The 22,658-nt window shown below is 40.1% G+C and overlaps 1 protein-coding gene across 1 annotated transcript in view; it reads left to right on the top strand.

Annotated features, from left to right (window-relative positions):
- The window catches only part of ME3 (malic enzyme 3), a 310,871-nt gene that overhangs the window by 122,974 nt on the left and 165,239 nt on the right, over window positions 1–22,658 (top strand). The window contains 2 exon segments of the mRNA XM_020993762.2: window positions 20,233–20,366; window positions 21,384–21,533. Of these exon segments, the coding sequence (XP_020849421.1) occupies window positions 20,233–20,366; window positions 21,384–21,533 (284 nt within the window).

Below are 22,658 nucleotides of genomic sequence, written 5' to 3'. Positions count from 1 at the left end.
TGGATAGAGACATTTGTGTGGCTCAGTGTATAAAGCACTGGGCCTGGAATCAAGAAGATTCATCCTCATGAGTTCAAATCCAGCCTCAGAAATTTACTAGCTGTGTGACCCTGGGCAAGTCACTTAACCCTGGTTGCCTCAGTTTCCTCATCTATAAAATGATCTGGAGAAGCAAATGGCAAACCACTCCAGGATCTTTGCCAAGAGAACTCTGAAAATGGAGCAACAGAGAGTTAGGCAGGACTGAAACAACTGAACAACAAATGAGCTTCCTCCAGCAGCAGCTCAGGACTAGAAGTACAGAAGGTGGATGGTGGGAGTAAAGGTTAAGGGTTAGCTAATGAGATGACAAGGCAGAAAAGGACGGGGGGGGGAAGAAAAATATATACATATATGTATATATATATATATGAGAGAGAGAGAGAGAGAGAGAGAGAGAGAGAGAGAGAGAGAGAGAGAGAGAAGTAGTTGAGCTGGTTACCTATAGGTTAAAATCAGAAAATAGGAGTGGTTGACTGGTAGAATACAATAAAATAGTAGGTGTGATTGACTGGTAAAACACAAATGAAAGGAAGGAAGAGGAAATGATGGTCGCAATAAATAGGTTTAAAAAGAAGAAGTGGTGAGAGGATGGGAGATTATGATCAAAATGGAGAATTTGAGAATTCAAGATCATGGAGTTAGTATAATGTTAGGTAGTGGTGAAGATCTGCGCTATGGCTATTCCTATAGGTAAGTCACTGGAGTTGAGGCCAGTTTGTTTGAAAAGACATCAACAGGTAAATATGAAGCCAGGGGTTGTGTCTGAGATTAATAATGTGGGCTAGATACTAAATTCCTTGAAATAGAGGGGAAAGTGACTAGGAACCAAGAATTTAGACAGGCGTGTGGAGTAAACTTCAAAGGAGGAGACATCACTTGTTAATGGCAGCAGAGAAGAGTTTGGAAATGGGCACGGGGAGCAAGGACTATGCCAACTCCTCCTCTGGCCTGTTCTGTCAGGGAACATGAAAGATGGAGCAACTAGCACTGGAGAAAGGTGGTGAAGAATGAGATATCTCTCAGGAAAAGCCGTGTTTCAATGACTACAAGATGAAAAGTGTATGAGAGGAAGAGATCTAGGATGAAGAGAAGTTTGTTAATGAAATGATCTCAGAAAGCACCAGAGGAGGAGAGGGCCTGGAGAGAGGAAAGGCTGAGCTGGATAAAGATGGCAGCATACAAAGCAGGTAGCAGGGGGAAAGGGTGGCTCATCTTTGCAAACAGTAGCAATGTCACCAGAATCCAGAAAGCAGAGAGGATCTTATAGTAAAGGAGAATTTCTGTAAGAATCCATAGCACCTACCCTGCTGTGCCAATTGCCCAATAGATAAGACAGCCCTGGTTGGTAGTGTGGTGAAGGGATGAAATTAGATTATTAAAACTGGAAGTGACTGTAGAGATCTCCTCGTCCAAACAGAGAAAGAGGGGGAAAGACTGGCTTAAAGTCACCCAGGCACATCAGACTTGAGCACAAGTCTCTTGATGCTTTCATTCCCTTCCCAAAGAACCAAACTGCCTTCCTTTTCCCTCTCTGAGGGAGCCGGGAGAGAGGGGGAGCCTTCCCTCCTTTAAATTCTCATAGCACTTTGTTCAGGTCTGTCTTATGCCTTTATAATTTTCTACATTGTACAATGGTGATATGAATGTATTCATGTATCTTATTACCGTACTAGTGTGTAAGTTCTCTTGAAGACAGGGACCTTGTCTCATCCATCTCTGTATCTGTGCTGAAGCTAACTCTACCAAGAGCTTGTAATTAAATTTTCAGTGTGACTGTTTATGCCTCAGAGGTGGGCAAATTCTACAAATTAGGGCTTGATTTATTGTTTCATTGATTGTCTGGACTTAATAAAGTGATGGAGAAATATTAATAATGGAGATTAAAAGTGTGTCATGTGTACATTGGTTTGTTTTTCAGAGAGCTAGTTGTTCAGAATTTACTGGCATACCACAGTCCATGTTCCTTTCAGTTCTGAGCACAAACCTTGTGCATAATAAATAAATCTTTAATAGATGTTGAGTAAAGGAATTGATGTCCAGATCATTGTACCAGAAGGACAGAGGATCAGGAGATGTCAATCAAATTGCCATTTGTTCACTGCCTTTTGAAGGAACACTTGAGCAGGCAGTCTAGAGACCTGGATTTTCTCTGCCACTTTTAACTGTGTGACCTTGGACAAGTCTCTTGATCTCTCTCTAGTCCTCAGTTTTCCCCCTTTATAAAATGAAGGGAATAAGCTGGAAGATCTCTGAGATTTCTCTTCTAGCTCTAGTATATGCTTGCATGATTCATTCACATATTTTCCTTAAGCTTCTTTTTATGCTTGAACTTTGCCCATGGCCATGCTGGTCAGAACATGTCCTCTTAGCAGAAGGAAAAGATAGCAAATAGGAACTGAAGGAAATCAGCCAGTGAGCCTGAAATAAATTGAATAAACACTGCTTCTCTGTTTATGGAGATAGGATCTTAGGATTTAGAGCTGGAAGAGACCTAAAAACAACAAACTCATCTTTCTCAATCCTCTCATTTTATAGCTGAAAGATTGAGTGACATGCCCAAGGTGACAGAGAGAAGTAACATTTTTAGGATTAGAACCCAGATCCTCTGGCTCAAAGTCCAGTACTTTTTCTCACCATACCACATGAGTTCTGGGTGGTGGTAGTGGTATTCAGTCATTTTCAGTAGCATTCAACCCTTCATGACCCCATTTAGGATTTTCCTGGCAAACATACTAGAATGATTCACCATTTCTTTCTCCAGCTCATTTTGTGGATAAGAAACTGAGGCAAATAGGGTTAAGTGATTTGCCCAGAGTCACACAGCTAGTAAGTGACTGAGACTGGGTTTGAACTCAGGAAGATGAGTCTTCCTGATTCCAGGCCCAGCACGCTATCCACTCTACCACCTACCTACCCCGAGTTCTGGGTAGGCACTTAATAAATTCTTGTAAACTGGTTAACTTTGAATCTTTAGTAGATGTATAGCCATGAACAAGACCTTGCCTCACTGACCCTTGGTTTCCTCAGTGATATGGGGAACATTTTTTTCAGGTATGACAGAGGTAATTATTTCCTAGACACCAAAGAAATACTGAGACCCAAAAGCCTTGCACAAGTACACATTGACCATAAGACAAATTGGCACTGTCTACCTTTATTCTACATCAGAGGTTGATAATTAAAACCATCTGAATATGAAATAATTTACAGGACTACTGATTATGCATTTTAATGTCACTTTTCCCAGCACAGGGGCATTCTTATGCCAACTTCCATGCATATTGATGAGAAGGTCTCCCGACCAATGCTACATGTTCTCCTTAGGGTTCTAGGTGTAGTCTAGAGGCTTCAGGGGGATCCCCTAATACCATCAGCTTGAGACCTATCCCAGAGTGTTCTCTGACTAGGATGTTGGAACCACTTACCTCGTAGGATTCTTGAGAAGAAAAATGCTTTATAACCTTTTAAAAACTTCAATGCTTTGAATACTTACAATTTGCAATTATAATTATGCATGAGTTATTAAGCTCACGACCATTCGGAAAATGTCTGTTTTTAATTCTGTGCAATGACAGTATTAAATCAGATATTCTATAAAGTTCCTTCCAACTCTAATATTTTTTGATACTTAATAAGGGTAAGTAAACACAAGAGACCTTAAGACAGTGTCTAACATGTAGCTATCAAATCTTTTGGCAGTCTCTCCTAAATGTGTCTAAAGCCAGTATGGCTGTGCAGGGGACTCGCTCTGAAGTGGTCCATTCTTGGCCTCTCCGCCACTCTCAGGGAAGCCGCTGTGTCAGCTTTTTGTGGATTTTTATGGACTTCTTCTTATTCCTTCAGTGAGTCTTTCTAGGGCTGTGGCACTAGTCAGAGTAATTACAGTTGACAATCTCAGTCGTTGTCTCCTAGGGCCTCTGCTTGCCCTCAAACACAAAGCCTGACAATGGGCCATTGTTAGATGCTTCTCCTTCAGCCTTTTGTTTCTGATGCTTAATGGAATGCCCACAAAGGCCATGTGAGAAGAAATGGTCTTTCTCCTTTGCTCCATATGGTGATAATTTTTCTCTTCCTCTCCCCTCTTCACTGGGTTTTATTTGACTACTTTGCATTCAATATTCTTTTAGTCCATTTTATCATCCTTTAAAAAATTCCTGTTTATGAAGGGTCTTGCGTGCTTCTGTCTTCTCTCTCTCTCACTCCAACCCCCAACATCCTTACCAACTTTAGAAAACTGTTTTCACTCTGTTGTCTTTTCAAAACATCTTGTCCCTTTTCCTTCATTTAGAAAGCAAGAATTGCCATAGGGCAAGCTCTGAAACCCCCTGAGCACCAGGTGCCCCCCCACTAGACTGGATCACCCTGGCCCTCCTGCCCCTGTAAGTTCCTGTTCATTGAAACTAACCTGCTGTCTCACTCACCACCTTAGGGCCCAGAGTGTCTACAAGTTAATCTCATAAAGTCAGGTGTGCTAACTGGAAACACCTGAAGAGTCACATCTGGATAATGTATGAATCTTAACTTTAGCTTAGGGAGGTGGACAAGATAATCCCACTGCTATGGTATAGACCAGCAGTTCTCAAACTTGTTTTACTTATGGCAGAAACATACAAGACACTACTGGAGAGTCCAGAGACTTAATCATGCAATTGCAAATGTGAGTTCAGTAGCATTTGGGGCACACCTAGTGAAACTTCTGTGTTTACCAGCACACCCTTTGAAGGACCACTGGCTTAGAGGAGAGATCCCTGGCCAGGGAATTAGGAGACTTGGGTTCTAGTTCTTCATTTCAGAGGGGAAAGTACTAGTATCAGGAAAGGCTTCTTGTGGAAGACGTGAGTTTATCTGGGACTTGAAGGAAGCCAGGAGGCAAAGATGTAGAGGGAGAATATTCTAAGCATGAGGAGTGTCGGGGGGGGGGGGGGCCAATATCAGTGGTCTAAGTAAGGTATAAGAGGACAGGAAAGGCAGGGAGGGGCTGGCCCAAGTTGTGAAGAAAGTTCACTGCCCTTTTTAGTTCTATAGAAATAGAAGAATGACCCCAGAAAAGTGGGGCAGGGCCATCAAAACTAGTCATCAAAAAGTTGTGGTGCCCAGGAGAGAAAAAAACACATAAAGTTTGCCATTTAGAACAACTGGAAGGGACTTTGGAGATCATCCAGTCCATTCCTTCATTTTATAGATGAAGAAATTGGGGCCTGGAGAGGGGAAGGCGTGCCTCTGCCCACACAAGCGGCTTGGGGGCAGAGCCAGCCCAGGAATTCAGATCACAGCTAGACTCCTAATTCTGTGGTTGCCTAGAGTTCCTTGAATGACAGCATCCAAACTGATTCATCTGCACAGGGCTACCTGATGTGCAAGTACAGGCAGCTTGGATTCAAGACCTGGGCTTGAGTCTTTGTTGTTCAGTTGTGTCTGACTCCTCTTGACTTCATTTGGGGTTTTCTTGGCAAAGACACTGGACTGGTTTGCCATTCCTTTCTCCAGCTTATTTTACAGATGAGGAAACGGAGGCAAACAGGGTTAAGTGACTTGCCCAGGGTCACATAGCTAAGAAGTGTCTGAGGTCAAATTTGAACTCAGGAAGATGAGTCTTTCTGAGTCCAGGCCTAGCTCTCTAGTGTGCCACCTTTCACAGAATTTACCAAAGACAGCAAAGAGTCATCCCATGGGACCAACTGTCATAGTATTATAGCTTTAGATATGGAAAGGGTCTGTTTCCTCCATTGTAACATAATATTAGAGATCTCTTCCAACTTTAAATCTTGATCCTATGACAGTTTTTCCTCTACATGCTATGATTTCTTGGTGTTTCAGCCTTCTTTTAGGGGGTAGAAAGCGTAATTATTCTATTTCTTTAGAACTAATAAATGAGTTAATCCAGAAAGATCAGGTTGTTCTACCCACCTTCAGAAACAGGGTCCTTATAACTGGCGGGCATTTGAGAGTCCTACCTCATTAGAAGCTAATGAGCCTCAGCGAGAGCTCAGTACCCACCCAGTTACTTGGGAGGTGCTAAAGGAAAAACCAAGCAGTGACTGACTAGTCACTAGTGCCTGTTATTGTTTTTATGCTTCCTGTGATGGAACACATAGTTCATTCACATCTTCAACCTGCTGCCGGGTACGTTCTTGTGCTGTCACTGGAGGGAAAAAAAGAAAGAGGGAATACCCAGCATCCTTCCTCATTCCTGCACCCCCTTATCATTGACCGATTAAGCCGGTAATCAGCATTAGACTGGCCAGTGTTTTTATAAGAATTGTTTAAAATCACTACTTAGCTGGCCTGATGCTAACTGATAGCTTAAGCAGGAAATGACACTGCTGAGCATCCACAACTGTTTTTCTTTGTGAAAACATTCCTGGATGTGGTTCTGCTTAGATGGTTGGCAGTTGGACTTCTGCCTGGATTAATCCAAATTTTTAGGTTGAGTTCAGTTCAACTATATGGAAGTATCTACTATGTGCCAGGTGCTTTGCTAGGTATTAGAGATAAAACAGGGAAAATGAAACACTTCCTTGCAGAAGCTTACATTCTATTTAGGGGAGCTCACATTTTCCTGAGTGGAATTCCAGTTCTTAATGACACCCCCCTCCCAAGTCCTGACTTGTTCTCTAGGATAATGCAATTTAACATTGCAGTCCCCACCTCACCCCCACATTATGCCACATAGATATATGCCTTTCTGCAAATGCATTGGAGCGGTCAGGCAACTTGAATTGTATTCCTGGATTTGCTGTTGACTTTTCTGTTCAGTGGTTTTGAGTAGAGAAGTGATGTGGCCCAATCCATGAGGAATAATAGTTAATCAGGAAGCAGACTGAAGGATGGATGAAATGGGGGAGGGTGGTGGGTCATGAGGCCCTGAATTAGCATGACAGATGTGGAGATAGAAAGGAGAGTACAGATGTGAGAACCAGTACAGATGCTAAGGTTAAGGGATGAAATGTAGACGACAGAGATTTCAGGTTTGAGTAGCTGGGAAAGATGGTGGTGTCAGTAACAGGAGCAGGGAAAATGGGAGGAAGAGCACATTTCGTGGTTGAAGGAAGATGAGCTCCATTTTGGTTAGGTTGAGTTTAAGTCGCTAGTAAGGGGAGGAGATGTTTAGCAGGCAGCAGGAAATGAGAAACTGATGCTCAGAAAAGCAATCAGGGGTGAAATTACGAAGGTAAAAGTCAACTTCATAGAGGTGATAACTTAAGCCATAGGAGCAGATGAGATTGCTAAGGAAGAGAGCAGAGAAAGGGTTGTAGATGCTTCTTGGGGAACATCCACGTTTTAGAGGCAGGAGAAGGAAGAAGAACCAGGGAAGAAGACTAAGAAGGCATAGAAAGACAAGAAGCAGGAAAACCAGGAGAAAGTACCATTGGTGGCCAAGAGAAGAATGAATATCAAGAAGTGGCTGAAATATGATAATAGTTTAGATTTTTATAGCACTTTAGAGTTACAAAGTGCTTTATATACATTATGGCATGAGATCCTCACAAGAGCCCTGAGAAGTAGGGGCTGCACATATCACTTATCCCCATTTTATAGATGGGAAAACTGAGGTTCAGGGAACTGAAATGACTTTATATAGTTTGTAGACATCAAAGTCAGGATTCCCACTACACTGTGCAGTATGTAAGAATCCCAGCCTATTCTACTAAAGAGTAAAGATTGTATAGGATTTTCTAAATTGGAGTAAGATTATAGGTTGTTGATATGATATGCACATAAAACAATCATATGCAACCAGGACACTAGCAGTATTCAGCTGTGCTCCTGGAACATTCAGCAGTACCAACTTGGGAGACCATTGAAGGAAAACTAGTGAGCAGTAGCCATCCGTGCATAACAAACCCCTGAATGTCCTTGGCTCTTGCCTTTATGACATGCTTCTCAATCTCTGTATTTATACTCAATAAAGGAAGTGTGTCTGAGCGGAAGGCTCTGTTCAGCCCTGGGTCTGTTTAGGGGTATCAAGGCTGCATTCCAGGGTTCTCAGTGGGCCCATCTATAGAAGTGAGCTCATAAAAACTGCAGTACAACAGGAGACCAGTGGTCCGAGTCATCCTGTATCTGTCACCAATCGTGGTCCGCTACACATGAAAACTTAATACCCTGAGAACAAATCAAGTCACAAAGTCATGTACGAAAGGAGAGAAAATTTCTTCCTGTTGCCAATAGCTAATCAACCTATATCCTACAGCAAAGAAGCAGATAAGTGTCATAATTCTTATCCTGTTAATGATAGGAAGCAGGACAACTATAGATGTTGTAGTTTATTATTCAAGGAAGCTGATTGTAGAGTAGTGCCCATGAGTCCCAGAGCATGATGTAATGTGTTTGGCAGAAACTTTTTATTCATGCATCTGCTGAATTAGGTTTTGCAATCCATAAGTTATCTGAGTCAGGGGAGGGCTTTTCCTTGTGTGTGAGTGTAGTGCATGAATGCATGTATCTAAGTGAATTCACTAAACCTTTTTTAGACATCTATTGTTTTCAGATCATTGCGTTAGGTACTGATTTAGATGAAAATTTAGATAACATTGAGTTGCTCTCATGAAGCCTTATAGTCTAGAAAAGCAATGTGTTATTTCCATAAATAACGATAATAAAAAATAAGATGTTGGTTTAAGACTATAAGTTGTGGAACAGATGCCAATCTGTATTGGTTGGTAAATGAAACTTCTCATCAAGAGCTTCTAACACTAATTAAACCACAGGAGTTTATAAGAGAGGTGCAAATAAAGTGTTCAGTGAGTGTGGAGGGGGGAAGGTAATTTCTGATTGTGTAGAATTGTGGAAGGCTGCATGTGAATTAGACTCTAAAGGATGAGTAGGAGTCCAGCAGGTAGAGAGGGTGTTCCAAGTACAGTAACAATTTAAATGAAGTTTTTTTTAAAAAGGTGGGAAAATACAGGATGCTTATGGGAAGCAATGAATAGTCCAATATGTGTATAGCATAGAGAGTATGGAAAGAAATAATGTATTTGTTTAGTCATTTTTTCAGTCATGTCTGACTCTTTGTGATCCATTTTGGGATTTTCTTGGCAAAGACACTGAAGTGCTTTGCCATTTCTTTTTCTAGCTCATTTTACAAATGAGGAAACTGAGGCAAACAGGGTTAACTGACTTGCCCAGGGTCACATGGTTAGTGTCTGAGACTGTATTTGAACTCAAGAAGAGGAGTTCTGACTATAGGTCCAGTGTTCTATCCACTGCACCATCTAGCTATGACAGAAGGATAAAAATATAGGGTGGTACCAGAAGGAATGGAGAAAAGACTAAGGAGTCCAAACTTAGCAGTATGTAATAGGAAGCTAGTCTGAAGTTTTGGCCAGAGGAGTGATCTAGATCTATGACCTAGTCTAGATCTCTGAGCAGATTTAGACTCATCTGGCATGAAGGATGGATTGTATAGGGAGAAGGTGGTCTTTTAACTTATACATGTACAGTCACGTTAACGTATTTCCACATTAGTCATGTTGTGAAAAAAAAGAATCAGAACAAAAGGGAAAAACCATAAGAAAGAAAAAATTTAAAAAGTGAAAATAGTAAGCTTTGATCTGCATTCAGACTCCTTAATTCATTCTCTAGATGTGGACAGCATTTTCCATCATGAGTCTCTTGAAATTGTCTTGGATCATTGTATAGCTAAGAAGAACTAAGTCTATCTTAAGTGATCATCATACTGTATTAATGTTACTGTGTCCAGTGTTCTCCTGATTCTGCTCACTTCACTCAGCATCAGTTAGTGTAAGTCTTTCCAGGTTTTTCTGAAATCTGCCTGCTTATTGTTTGTTATTGCACAGTAGTATACCACAATTTGTTCAGCCATTCCCCAACTGATGGGCATCCCCTCAATTTCCAATTCTTTGCTACTACAAAAAAGAGCTGCTATACATATGTTTATATGTGTAGGTCCTTTCCCCTTTTTTATGATGTTTTTGGTATATAGACCTAGTAATGGCATTGCTGAATCAAAGATTATGCACAGTTTTATAGCCCTTTGGGCATAGTTCCAAATTTCTCTCCAGAATGGTTGGATCAGTTCACAACTCCATCAACAATGCATTACTGTTCCAATTTGGGAAGGGTGATCTTAGCAAGATCTGCTAGGAAGTTATAGTAGTACAGGTAGGTGGCAATTGAGGGACCATACCAAGATGGTGGCTATGGAAAAAGAGAGATGGGAGAGCTTTCGCATAGATGGAATTGACAGGACACGGTAACTGATTGGATGTGGGAGGTGAGAAAGAGGGAAGAATCAAAGATAACAGCATGATTTCAAATGTGGAAGACCTAATGGTGGCACTGACTGAAACAAATAGAAGGAACAGATTTTGAGGGAAAGAAAATAAGCCTGGTTTGGGACTTGCTGAGTTTGAAATGCCAATGGGATATCCTGATAGATAGATAGGTTCTGTAGGCAGAGAAGGGATCAGTTAGAGAGGTGGGAGAAGAACCAAGAAAATGTAGCATCCTTAAGTCAACAGAGGAGAGTATATTGTGAAGGATACAATGGTCAGCACTGTCATTTGTTTACAGAGAGGTCAAGTTATGAAGATTGAAAAAAAGAAAAGGCTTCCCAGAGCAGGGTGTCAGTGGAAAGAATGCCTGATTATAAGGCAGCTTATCTGGGTTGGAATCTTGCTTCTACTTGGTGAAGTTCTCTGGTCTTCAATCTCTACATCTCAAATGGAAGTGGGGAGTTGTAGTAGATGATGCACAATGTCCCTTCTAACTCTGGAAATCAAAATGTTATTGGTGAACTTTGAGGAAGTGCCTTCAATATAGAAATGAGAAGGAAAACCTGCTCATATTGGTAAGAGGAAGGGAAAAGATCTTGTTGAATTGGTGAGACTGAAAACCATATGATCATGGATTTTTAGAGCTGGAAGGGGCCTTAGAGACCGGCTAATTCAAACCCCTCATTTTGCAGATGAGTAAATGGAGGCCCAAGGAGGATGTGTCTTACTAGGGGTCCCACAGCTAGTAAGTGTGAAATGTGGGATTGAATCTAGGTGTTTTTGGCTTCAAGTGCCCAACTCAATCCATTATGTCATACTGCTTCTCCATTGCATAACAGAGAGATGATTGCTGGAATAATATCCTAAAGCAGACAAGAAGGGATAGGAACATGTATAGTTATGAACTAGCTTTAGTGAAAAGTAGAGTTATCTCTTGCTCCAAAACTGGAAGAGAAGGAGAAGAGAATAGATGATGATAGTAAAAAGTTTTGAAGAGTAGACCAGTTGGGTTGAGAGGATTTCTCTAGGTGGCTTTTGGAAAAGGAAGCCAAGGAGAGCAGGGAAAGTTGAGAAGAAAGGAAATTTTTTTAGAACAGTTGCGGTGGGTAATGAGATAAGACCCTTTCAGGAGGTCCATAAGGTCAAAAACATTTTCATAAACTAAGACATTTTAATTTCTAAATGTGGTAAATACTGATAGATACAAACATGTAAACAAAAGGTTTTTTGTGGAAGGTCTTTAATAATTTTTAAGTCGGACCTGAGACCAAAAAAATTTTAATGCTGGTTTAAAAAAAATTTTAAGTTTAATTTAATTTTAATTTATGGAATAAAATAAGCATATCCATAACATAGTATAATAAAAAATATGATTGCTCATGAAACTGCAAATCTATTGTGTACAACTTGTTATTCCTTTCCAACATAAAATAAAGTTATTATGTAAATTTCTTTTTTCTCTTTTTATCTCTCCCCACAGATAATAAACAATTAATAACTGATAATTTCTGATTCAGGTGACTGAAACAGCAGGTACTTATTGTGCAGTCAACCAATCAGTCGTCGAGAATGTATTAAGCTCTTACTATATGCTGGGCACTGGGCTAAATAATGAGGAGTCACAGAAAGGGCAAAAATAGTAGGAAGACTGTATTAAATTAGACAAGTAGTGTGAGGTCAGATCACACAGGGTCCTGAAAGCCAGGGAGAAATATTTAGACTTGAGATATTAGGCTTTAATCATTAAGAGATATATCTAAAACTAAAAACAAAAACAAACAAACAAAAAAACCAAACAAAAACCCCTGGCTCATCCAAGCCCAGTCCAAGTCCTAAATGTCCGCTGCGGAACATTCTAATGGGTTTTATGACCTGCTGATCACAAGTCCAGAAAACTTCACACTGACATTGTGACACTCTTTTACATTCGGCAGAAATTTCTCTCCACTTTGAATGACCTTTGCAGAGTTTTGTTCTGCATGGCTGGATTTCATGCATGGATTAAAATATATACTTTTTTTCCCCCCTAAAGGTAGAGTAAAAAGCAATGCCCATAGGGAAGAAAGGAAAAATTAGCAAATTAATCAATGCTTTCTGATGAGCTCCCAGCTTTCAAAGCCAATTTTTATTAAATAAGCCCTTTTGCCTTGATTAAAGTTACAAGTCCATAAAAGCAAGCCTGATGTGATGTGTATTTTAAAATTGAAGATGTGAAATTAAAGACTTGTGGAAATTCAAATGTACTTTTATTTATTAATGGTTATAATCAAGACTAAAAATTATTCGTAAATTGACAGAAGGTTTGCAGAAGAACTGAGTGATATACAAGAGAACAAAGCCGTGGCTTTTTATTAGCTTAGGCCAAGAAAGGGGCTAATGATAAATTTCCTATTGGAGAACTATGAATGCATAAACTAGGAATCAATTTCTGTTGTTTCTGTAGTATACCTGTCTTCCTGTTGAATCACTGTCTAATTCTATGTTGTATCTCCTCTGTCTCTTTGTTTCCTAATAATAATTGCTATTATTTATAGACAGCTCACTGAAATCTGCCTGATTGTAGCCACCTGGAGAGAATCCTTAGCCCTGGCTTTCTTCAAGACCCAGTTTAACTCTCATCTTTTGCTGGAGGTCTTTCCCAGGCCTTCCTCCATGCCCCCCCCCCAGTCCCTCCCCTCTGACAAAATATTCCTTTTAAACAATATTTTATATTACCTAGTTATTTACATGTTATCTCTCCCATTAGAAGGTGAGCTGCTTGACAACTGGGTCCCTGCTTTTGCTTTTCTTTGTATGCCCTACTCTTAGCAGTGTGCCTGGCACATGATAAAAGGTGCTTAATAAATGCTTCTGACTGGCCAACTGACTGACTTAGTCATGGGTCCTGACTGGAGAGAAGAGAATAGACAAGCCTCTGTCTAAATGAGAATTACTTTAGCTTTCTTTGTCTTTTAAAGTCACAACATTTAAGTTCCCACAACATCTCATAAGCACCTTCTAGGAACACAGACTCTTAGAGTTGGAAGGGACTTCATATAGCATCTATTCCACCCCTTGCCGAAACAGCAATTCCTCTCTACAACATACCTAACAAGGGGTCATTCAGACCTCCAGGGATGAGGAATTGATTGGTGAATTCATTGTTGTATTTTTCTGCGTGGATCAAGTCGTAAGCATCTTAGCATTGGCATTACGTGTCTTCTTACATAGTATGTCCAAATAAATACAAGTTTATTTAGTTCCTACTATGGGCAAGGGGAGGTATTTAGATGGCTCAGTGGAATCAGGAAGACCTGAGTTCAAATCCAGCTTCAGACACATTACTAACTGTGTGACCTTGGGCAAATAACTTAACCTCTCTTTGCCTATGAGGCAGCTAAGTGACTCATTGCATTGAACACTGGGCTTGGAGTCAGGAAGACCTCAGTTTGAATCTGACCTCAGATAGTTATTAGCTTTGTGACCCTGGGCAAGTCACTTGACTTCTGTTTGTTTTAATCCACTAGAGAAGGAAATGGCAAACCATTCCAGTATCTTTGCCAAGAAAGCCCCATGGACTGTATGGTCTATAGGGTCATGAAGAGTTGGACATAACTGAAAGACTGAACAAAACAAGCAAGACGCTGGATATACGAAGAGGGGAGGGAAAGGAATAAGCATTTGTGTAGCACCTATTCTGTGCTAAGCACATTACAAATGTAATTTCATCTGATCCTCATACCAACTCTGGAAAGCAGGTGCTGTTAGTAGTCCCATTGTTACACATGAAGACACTTGAAGACAGGCAGAGATTAAGTGATTTACTCATAGAGTCACATAGCTAATAAGTGCCCCTACATTACTTTCTGTGTGTGTGTGTGTGTATGTGTGTATACACATACACACATACACAATATATATTACATACAGTTATACATTTATTATATGTTATATTATTACATAGAATATTATATATTATTATACATAATAATAGTTACAATAGCTAAAATTTATGTAACACCTTAAGATTTGCAAAGCTTTACCCTCTATGTCACAGCTGCCTCTAAAGGCAAAAAGGACACAGCCCTTTGGTTTTGAAGTGCCCTAAATGAGTTTAGAGAGACAATGTGTCATTGTGGGTAGAGAGTCAGCCTCAGCTAAGAAGCTATAGGCCTGTTCAAGTGCCACCTTTAACACATGCTGGCTGTGTGACCCTGGGCAAGACACTTAATCTTTCAGTGGCCAGAACAACCCTCTAAAACTCTCAGTTGTAGGTAGGTTGCTTGTCTCTACCCAGAAGCCCCTCAAAATTAAGTCTTGATCTTGGGCATGACCCATTTTGACATTCTTAGAGATTTAGCCTCATTTGCAGAGGGGAGGATTTTCATATAAGGTCTCTATATACTTGATACAATTGATAAAGGCATGAGCTGGAAATTAATAAATTGAGCATTTGTATAATGATTATATAATAATTCATGGTGGGTCACTCTGTGACTGTTTGCTGGTGTTATTTTTCCCCTAAGGGGCAGGTGCTATGTAAAGGTACATAAAGTGCTATATAAAGGTATGGAAACAATTGTCACATCAACACATGCATCTAACTTGACTAAGAAAGCACCACTGCTGCCCATGAGCTTGGGGTGCTGAGGTTGCCCCCAAATCAGCTTCAGTGCAAAAAGAAAGCCCTGTATTTTTTTCTAATCCCAAAATCGCAAGTCACTAAACAGTTTCACTTTTTCTTCCAAGTACAAAAGGAGTTGGTGGCAGTCATCCAAGAATAGCAATTAGCCCTCCAGAGGGCAGTGAGTAATTATTAAAAGCCACAATGGCAGCTAACGAGGATGATGTCATAATTAGATCCCTGGGCTTAATAGGGATCCCCAGGGTCCCATCCTAGGCAGTCAAGTTCTTGAGAAAGGCAAAGAACAGATGAGTTGCTTAATGATATTTTTTTTGAAAGTGCCCACTCTGTGGGGGCAGTGTCTCCATACAAAAGGATTAAGGGACAAATATTGTTCCCAAGGGGAGGCACTGGCAGCCAGCACCCAGGGAATGCCAAAAAAAAAAAAAGATTTCTAAATCATCTCTTTTATCTATAAGAATTCTTAGCAATCCATCTTGCCTGTACTTCTAGCTATTTTCCTGGCTGAAATGCTTTAAATTTTCCAGATTTTAAGTAATGTTTATTTTCTAGAAGTATAGAAAGACCTTGAATTAATCATGATTCATGTGGAATAGGCTGCAGATTTGGTATTCCTAAATTAAGGGTTCCTGGAATAGATTGCAGAGGGTCTATGAAGTTGGATGGGGGGAAAATTACATATTTATTTTCACAACTTCTAACTAAAATTTAGCATTTATTTCAATTATTTTAAAACATCATTTAGGTTCTTAGGCTTCACCAAATTAACAATGGGGTCCAGGACACATAAAAAGAGGTTAAGAACCCTGCTCTAGATAGACAAGCAAATGGTATGGAGGAAAGAACACTGGATTTGCACCTGGTTTTTTGAACCTAGATTCAAATCCCAATTCTGCTATTTATGACCTTGTATTGCCTTTTTATGTGTAAAATGAAGGAGTTAGACCAGATATTCTCTAAGGTTCTATCTAGTTCTGAATCCTATGACCCTGGAGGTTTCCTAATACTTTTCCAGCCCTTCTCCACATTTAAGAATTCACACACACTATAATCAATTAAATTCTACAGACATTAATTAAACCTCTATTTTCAACGTTAGAAGGTTAGCTCTACTTCTTAGAATATAATTTCCTTGAGGGTAAGGATTGTTTTATTCTTCACCCTTTTTCCTCCAGCAACCAGCATTAGTACTTAATAAATGCTTATTCATTGATTGATTGCAGAAAAGCAAAAGGAACTAGGGAGTTGTAATGCAAGGAGGCAGATTTGACTTTATAACTGTCACTGAAATTTGGTGTGATGAGACTCATGGCTAGACTCCTTTATTCAAAATAAACAATGTAGGTAAAAGGGGAAAAGTAACATTTTATATTAAAAGAATATATCATGTGGGGAAATCTTGGAACAGGATGGGGGATATATAGTAGAAAATACTTCAGCAAAGATTAATAATGAAGGCAGAAACTGATTTTTTTTCATTAGAAGACTATGCTACAGTCCACTTTGGCAGAAAGAGAAAATAGATGAGGAATAGACAGAACAAATCAGAAGCCTGGCACAGAAAAATGCTGTAGTAATTACGGGAGACCAGTAGACAACTGTAGAAGTTCTCTCTGCTAGAAATAGGGAATGTATTAGTTTCTTGACTTACCTTAATGATAATTTCATCCTTCAGAAGGGGAAATACAGACAAGGAAACCATATTGCTGAAGTGGAAATAATAGATATCGTGGCAGAGGGTTAGAATGGGGAGAAGTGACCAGTCTCTCTTATAGTTTATGATATAGAAAAAGAAGAAAACTAGATGGATATATCTATCTATCTCTATGTGTGTATGTATGTATGTATGTGTGTGTGTGTATATGTGTGTGTGTGTGTACATCTCTCTCTATATATACATATATTATATATACATATACATAATACATATATATACATATACATACATGCATACATATATATACATACATACATATACATATATATACATACATACATACATACATACATACATATATATATATAAAAAACACGTGTACTATATAGTTTGGAAGAGAAGTTTTCAGTTACTTCAAAGGAAGAATAGGTAGATCTCATGGATTAAAATTCCATAGAGAAAGTGAGCCCAGAAAGATTAAGGAGCTCTTAAGAATAAAATTGGAAGATGGAAAGAGAAACTGTTCTAATGAGAAGGAAAAAAGGGCAGTTTTCTTAAGACACTGCTATGAATGTACAGGGAATTCCCAAGGCAAGCTAGATTTGAGAAGATAGAAGCAAGGACTGCTAACAGAGGATGAATACAAATGTGTGGCACTATGCTGTAGGAAGATTGTCTGGAGTCACCTATAAAATGAAACTCTTTAAACTCTTCTGTTTAGCTTTTAAAGCCCTATGCAACTTGGCCTCAATTTATCTTTCTAACATCATTGCACATCATTGCCCCCTCACTCATCATATAATCCAGCCACACTGTTCTCTCTTTTACTCATTCAAAACTCCAATGTCAGTTTCTGGGCTTTTGCGCTGGCTATCCCCCATATCTGGAATGTTTTCTCTCCTTATCTCCACTCCAGAGAGTCCCTTTCTTCCCTTTTAAGATTCAGTTCAGGTACCATCTTCATCATGAAGCTTTTCCTGGGCCCCTCAACTGCTAGTTTCCTTTCTGCCAAACTACCCTGTATTTAACTACTTTCTATATGTTTGTATTTATTAACGTTTTTATTCATGTTGTATGTAGTTTTCTATGTACTTGTCCTTTCCTCCTTTACAATGCAAGCTCATTTTGAGTAGGGATTGTTTCATTGTTTGTACTTGTGTCCCCAGTACCTGGCACTTAGGTGCTTAATAAATACTTATTGATTGATTTGATAATTATCTGGTTCTAGAATCAGAATTAGTTGAATGACCAGACCCAAAGAATATTCATTAATGATTTGATGTCAACTTGGAAGGAGGCTTCCAGTAGTATACTCAGGGATCTGGGTTTAGCAGTGTTTGATTTTTATTGATGACCTGTAAAAGTATAGATGGTGTGCAAACATCTGCCCCCTTGTACTACTCTTGCAATCAAGAAGACACTCCAGCTCTTGACTCTGGATGTCCCCATGCCTGAAATGCCCTTTCTCCTCATCCCCACCTCCTCACTTACCTGGCTTCATTTAAGGCCTAGCTAAAAAGCCTTTCTTCTATGTGATGTCTTTTCCATTTCCCCTTAATTCTAGTTTCTTCCCTCTGTTGATTATCTCCAATTTATATATATTTGTCTCATTTGTGTATAGTTGTTTACATGTTGTCTCCTCATTAGACTATGAGCTCTTCAAAGCAAAGATTGCCTTTCTTTGTCTGTGCAGCACTTAGCACAATGCCTGCACATGGTAGGCTCATAATAAATACTTATTGACAGACTGATTGACATGCTTATCATATTTGCAGATGGCAAGGCTAGCTGACACATTGGATAGTAGTCCCGACCAATACTGAGAGTGATTTATTGGGAGACCATGGGGACCAAATCATAGTCCAATCCCCTGCCTGAGTATTGATGTCCCACTAAATCTTGCACCTCTTTTGGGGTGCTGGTCCAAGACTTCTCCTGCATTGCTCTTCTCATTTCTCATACCAGCTCCACCTAACACAATCCTCAAATATAAGAACTGGAAAAAAATCTCAAAGGCTACCTAGTTTAACCCATGTCTAGCCAATGTAACCCTAACAAGTAGCCTTCTAGATCTTCCTTGAATACCTCCAGGGACAGGGTGCCAGCTCCTTCCAGAGGCAGCCTCTTCTACTCTTGTTCTAATTGTTGGAGCTGTTTTCTTTTTCTTTGCCTTAGAATTAATTGTTTCTCTGTTCCTCTCACTCATCGCTTCTAGTTCTGCCATCTAAGGCCAAGCAAACCCATTCTAATCCTACTTTCAGGTGATAGTTGCTTTCAAGTGGTGGAAAACTATCAAGTTTTAGGTTCAAATTCTGACTCTGATACTAAATAGCTCTGTGACCATAGGCAAGTCACTTAACCTCCACTGTGAAATGAGAGGGTCTGAAGTGACAACCTCTAAGGTCCCTTCCCATTCGAAATCTAGGATCTGTGAGCCCTCTAAATGTTTTTGTCTTCAGGGGTTGGGAGATTGGAGAAGGCTGGAGCTTTCTCCTCCTCCATCCCCACCCTTACCCCCTTCCCACTAATTTCTTCTCAGGAGATTTCTACTACTAAGCTACCAGATGCTCAAGTCCCCAAGTCCAAATTAGTACTGTGGTTTAATAGAAGCCCCACAAGGCATAACCAGCCCTACCAGGGTAAATACTTTCCATCACACTTAGTTGACCTGCCTTTAATTGATCATCCAAAAGAGGTATCCAGGTCCTCTTCACACCTCTGATTGATTGGTGTGTTCTCACCTGATAAAGGTATGGGCTGGGTAGGTTGGAGAGATTGATTTACTAAATCAGCCCGGACACTTACACACCTAAATAAGCAAAAGCAAATCAAAACAAATCTTTTCATTGCCCTTAGCATTTATTGCTAGTCTAATCTCCCTGTAGGTTTTAGTGCTCTTGGCATAGCTCTTAGAGGACTATGTTCCTTTTTAGTTTACATCCTCACTTGCCTTTTTGTCTGTCTTTTATGTGTCTTTTTAAAACTTGAGTTTATTGTTGAGTTCCCTCTGCCTAAAACTTTAGAGCCAGCAAACAGGAAACCCAGACCACATAGAATCACAGGATTTGGAAAACATCTAGTATGGCCCCCTCATTTTTCAAATGAGTCACAGAGAAAGGAAGTGATTTGACCAAATCCACTCAGGCTAGAAGTAGAGCTGAGACTCAAACATAGTACTTTAACTCAAAATTAATTGTTATTTCCACTACGTGAAGCCTTCTCTAGTTAGTGCTACTTTCCAATATGTGGCATTGGGATTGTTCCCAGCATTGAGAGGGAAGTTATTGACAACTCACAACATGGTATAGTAAAGAGAGAGAGTTGGATTTGAACTCAGAAAGACATGAGTTCAAATCCTGCCTCTTGCATAAAATGGCTATATAAACCAAGGCAAATCATTTAACCTCTCAGTGTTTCAGGAAAATCTTAAAATCCCAAGTTTCAGAGAAAGGATCATTTGCATTGGGAGAAGAAATTTCCCACTAGCAATTTCATAGACTAATGAAAGCATTAGTCTGGTTTTTAAAAAGAGAGACAGAAACAGAAAGGGAGGGTGGAAGGGAGGGAGGGAGACAGACAAAAACAGAGAAACAAATACAGAGAGAGAAACCTTGAGACATTCTTTTGCTTTTTGGCTCCTTGTTCATGTGTTTACGATTTGATCTTCCTAGGGGATGGCATTTACACTGGAAGAAAGGCTGCAGCTTGGCATCCATGGCCTAATACCCCCTTGCTTCTTGAGCCAAGATGTGCAGCTCCTCCGGGTGATGAGATACTATGAGAAACAGCCCAGTGATCTCGACAAGTATGTAGAGAATGCCCATGCTATTAACTCTTCTCCCCGGCCCTTGTAATCCTACAACCTGAGTCTTTCAATTTAACAAGTATTTATTCAGCACCTCCTGAATTAGGGGTGAAGTCAGAAGGATAATTGCTCTCAAGGGTCTTATGATTTTCCTAGGACAGACCAGACATTACATGAGTCACAGTCACAGAAGCTCAGATTTTGAAGGAATCTTGGAGACCATTGAGTCCATCCAGTGACTGAGCAAGAATCCTCATTTAGCCTTTGCTTGAAGACTTCCTGGGATAGGGAGCTCACTATTTACTGAGGTGGTCCATCCCAATTTGGGACAACTATAATTTGTTAGGAAGCATTTTACTTACATGAAACCAACATCCACCTCTCTGCTCCCATTCCTCCTAACTCTGACCCTGGACCCAAGGGGTATACCAACAGAGAGCTTACAACCAGTACAAACATGTAATATTGTGACATGGGTGAAGTTTCTTTCTCCTTTTCTTTAGGACTCCTCCTCATTTGATGGACCCATGACATATTACATTCTCCCCCTTCTCTCTTACTTGGAAATGTTCTCTTAGTAAGGGATCTGGTATGTCATTTTCACCTGAATATAAATATGTCAGTGTGCTAACACCCTAAGGGGGTATTTGGATTTCAAGGCTCCTCTATAGTTATGGAAGGAAAGGGTTTGAAAACCTCTTGTAATAGGAAAGCTCACTGATAAAAGTGAAGGAAATTCAGGCATAGGCAGTAGGTAATAGAGGTATTATTTGGGGGGAGAGCCCCCTGAAATCATCACGTGGGTGGCTACTTCCTCTGCCTATGCCTTATGCTAATCCAGCTCCAAAGGGAAGATTTGGTTTCTCCACTGAAATTGCCCTTCCAAACCCCCCCCCCAATATAACCTAAAGATTAATGTTCTTTTGGCATTCCCTGTGGGCTCTCCTGTGACCATCCACAGTGAATACCATGTGGGCTCTAACAACCACCTTGGTTTCTCTCTCTCCCCCTTTGAAGGTACATCATTCTCATGACACTCCAAGACAGGAATGAGAAACTTTTCTACCGAGTACTTACATCGGATGTGGAGAAGTTCATGCCCATTGTCTATACACCGACAGTGGGACTGGCATGTCAGCAGTATGGCCTGACCTTCCGTAGGCCACGGTGAGTGGAATGGATACAAATAAGGGAATGCATTCATAGAGAATGTCTGTGGCTTTGGAGTGCTCCCCCTTCTACAGGTCACTAACACATAAGGGTGACAGCAAGAGACAGTACCAACCCACCTTGTAACTTGGACACAGAATGGTCTCTCCCTTTTTTCCCTCCTTTGCCTTTCCCTTCTTTCCCTTGCCCCCTCTTTCTTCCTCTCTCTGTCTCCCTTTCCTTCTCTTCCATTTTTCTACTCTTTCTCTTCTTCATTCCATTTCTTCCTAATAGAAAGTATGCTAGATCTAGAGTCAGAGGATCTGAGTTTGAATCTCGATTCTGCCACTTACTACCTATGTGCCTCCAAGCAACTCACTAACTTTTCTGGGGCTCAGTTTCCTAATTGTGAAATGAGGGAAGTGAATCAGTTGGTTTCTGAGGTCTGTTCCAGCTTAACATTTACAATGTTATGATATTTTACTCCACTCTCATAAACATGTATATACATATACATATGCTTATATCTAAAAGTAGACACATGTTATATAAATATAATATTATATATTACTGTCAGATGGGTGGCACATGGATAGAGTGCTAGACTTGAAGTAAGGAAGACCAAAATTCGAATCTGGCAGTTGACACTTAGTATCTGTGTGACCCTGGGCAAGTCTTTAACCTCTCAGCCTCAAGTTTCCTCATCTGTAAAATGGAGATGAGAATGGTTCCTATCTTAAAGGGTTGTTGTGAGGATCAAATAAGATAGCATATGTAAAGAGCTTTGCAAACCTTACAGTGCTGTATAAATGGTAGTTATCATCATCATCATCATCATCATCATCATTATTTCTGTGACCTTCTGTACTTTCAAATCCATATAGATACTCCCTCTACCAATACTAGCCACAACCCCTCTGTGCCTTCATAAACGTTCTCATAAGTTGCTAAAGCCCCTAAGTTTCTTGCCAATGGCCAACATTCTGGCCGTGAGCTTCTCTGAATTTAGATATGCTAGTCTTTGAATGAAAGTTACACAGTCCATTACTAGATCCAAAACAGAAGGCCTTCCAGCTTGGTAGTCTAGACAGAACTAACATAACCTTCAAGAAGTGAAAGTCAACTGAACACCTTTAATGGTGG

The sequence above is a fragment of the Phascolarctos cinereus genome, unplaced genomic scaffold, assembly GCF_003287225.1.
Source record: "Phascolarctos cinereus isolate Bilbo 61053 unplaced genomic scaffold, phaCin_HiC Scaffold_726;HRSCAF=1367, whole genome shotgun sequence".
Lineage (NCBI taxonomy): Eukaryota > Metazoa > Chordata > Mammalia > Diprotodontia > Phascolarctidae > Phascolarctos > Phascolarctos cinereus.
Note: the sequence above shows the minus strand (reverse complement) of the source record. Positions and strands in the feature narration are given on the sequence as shown.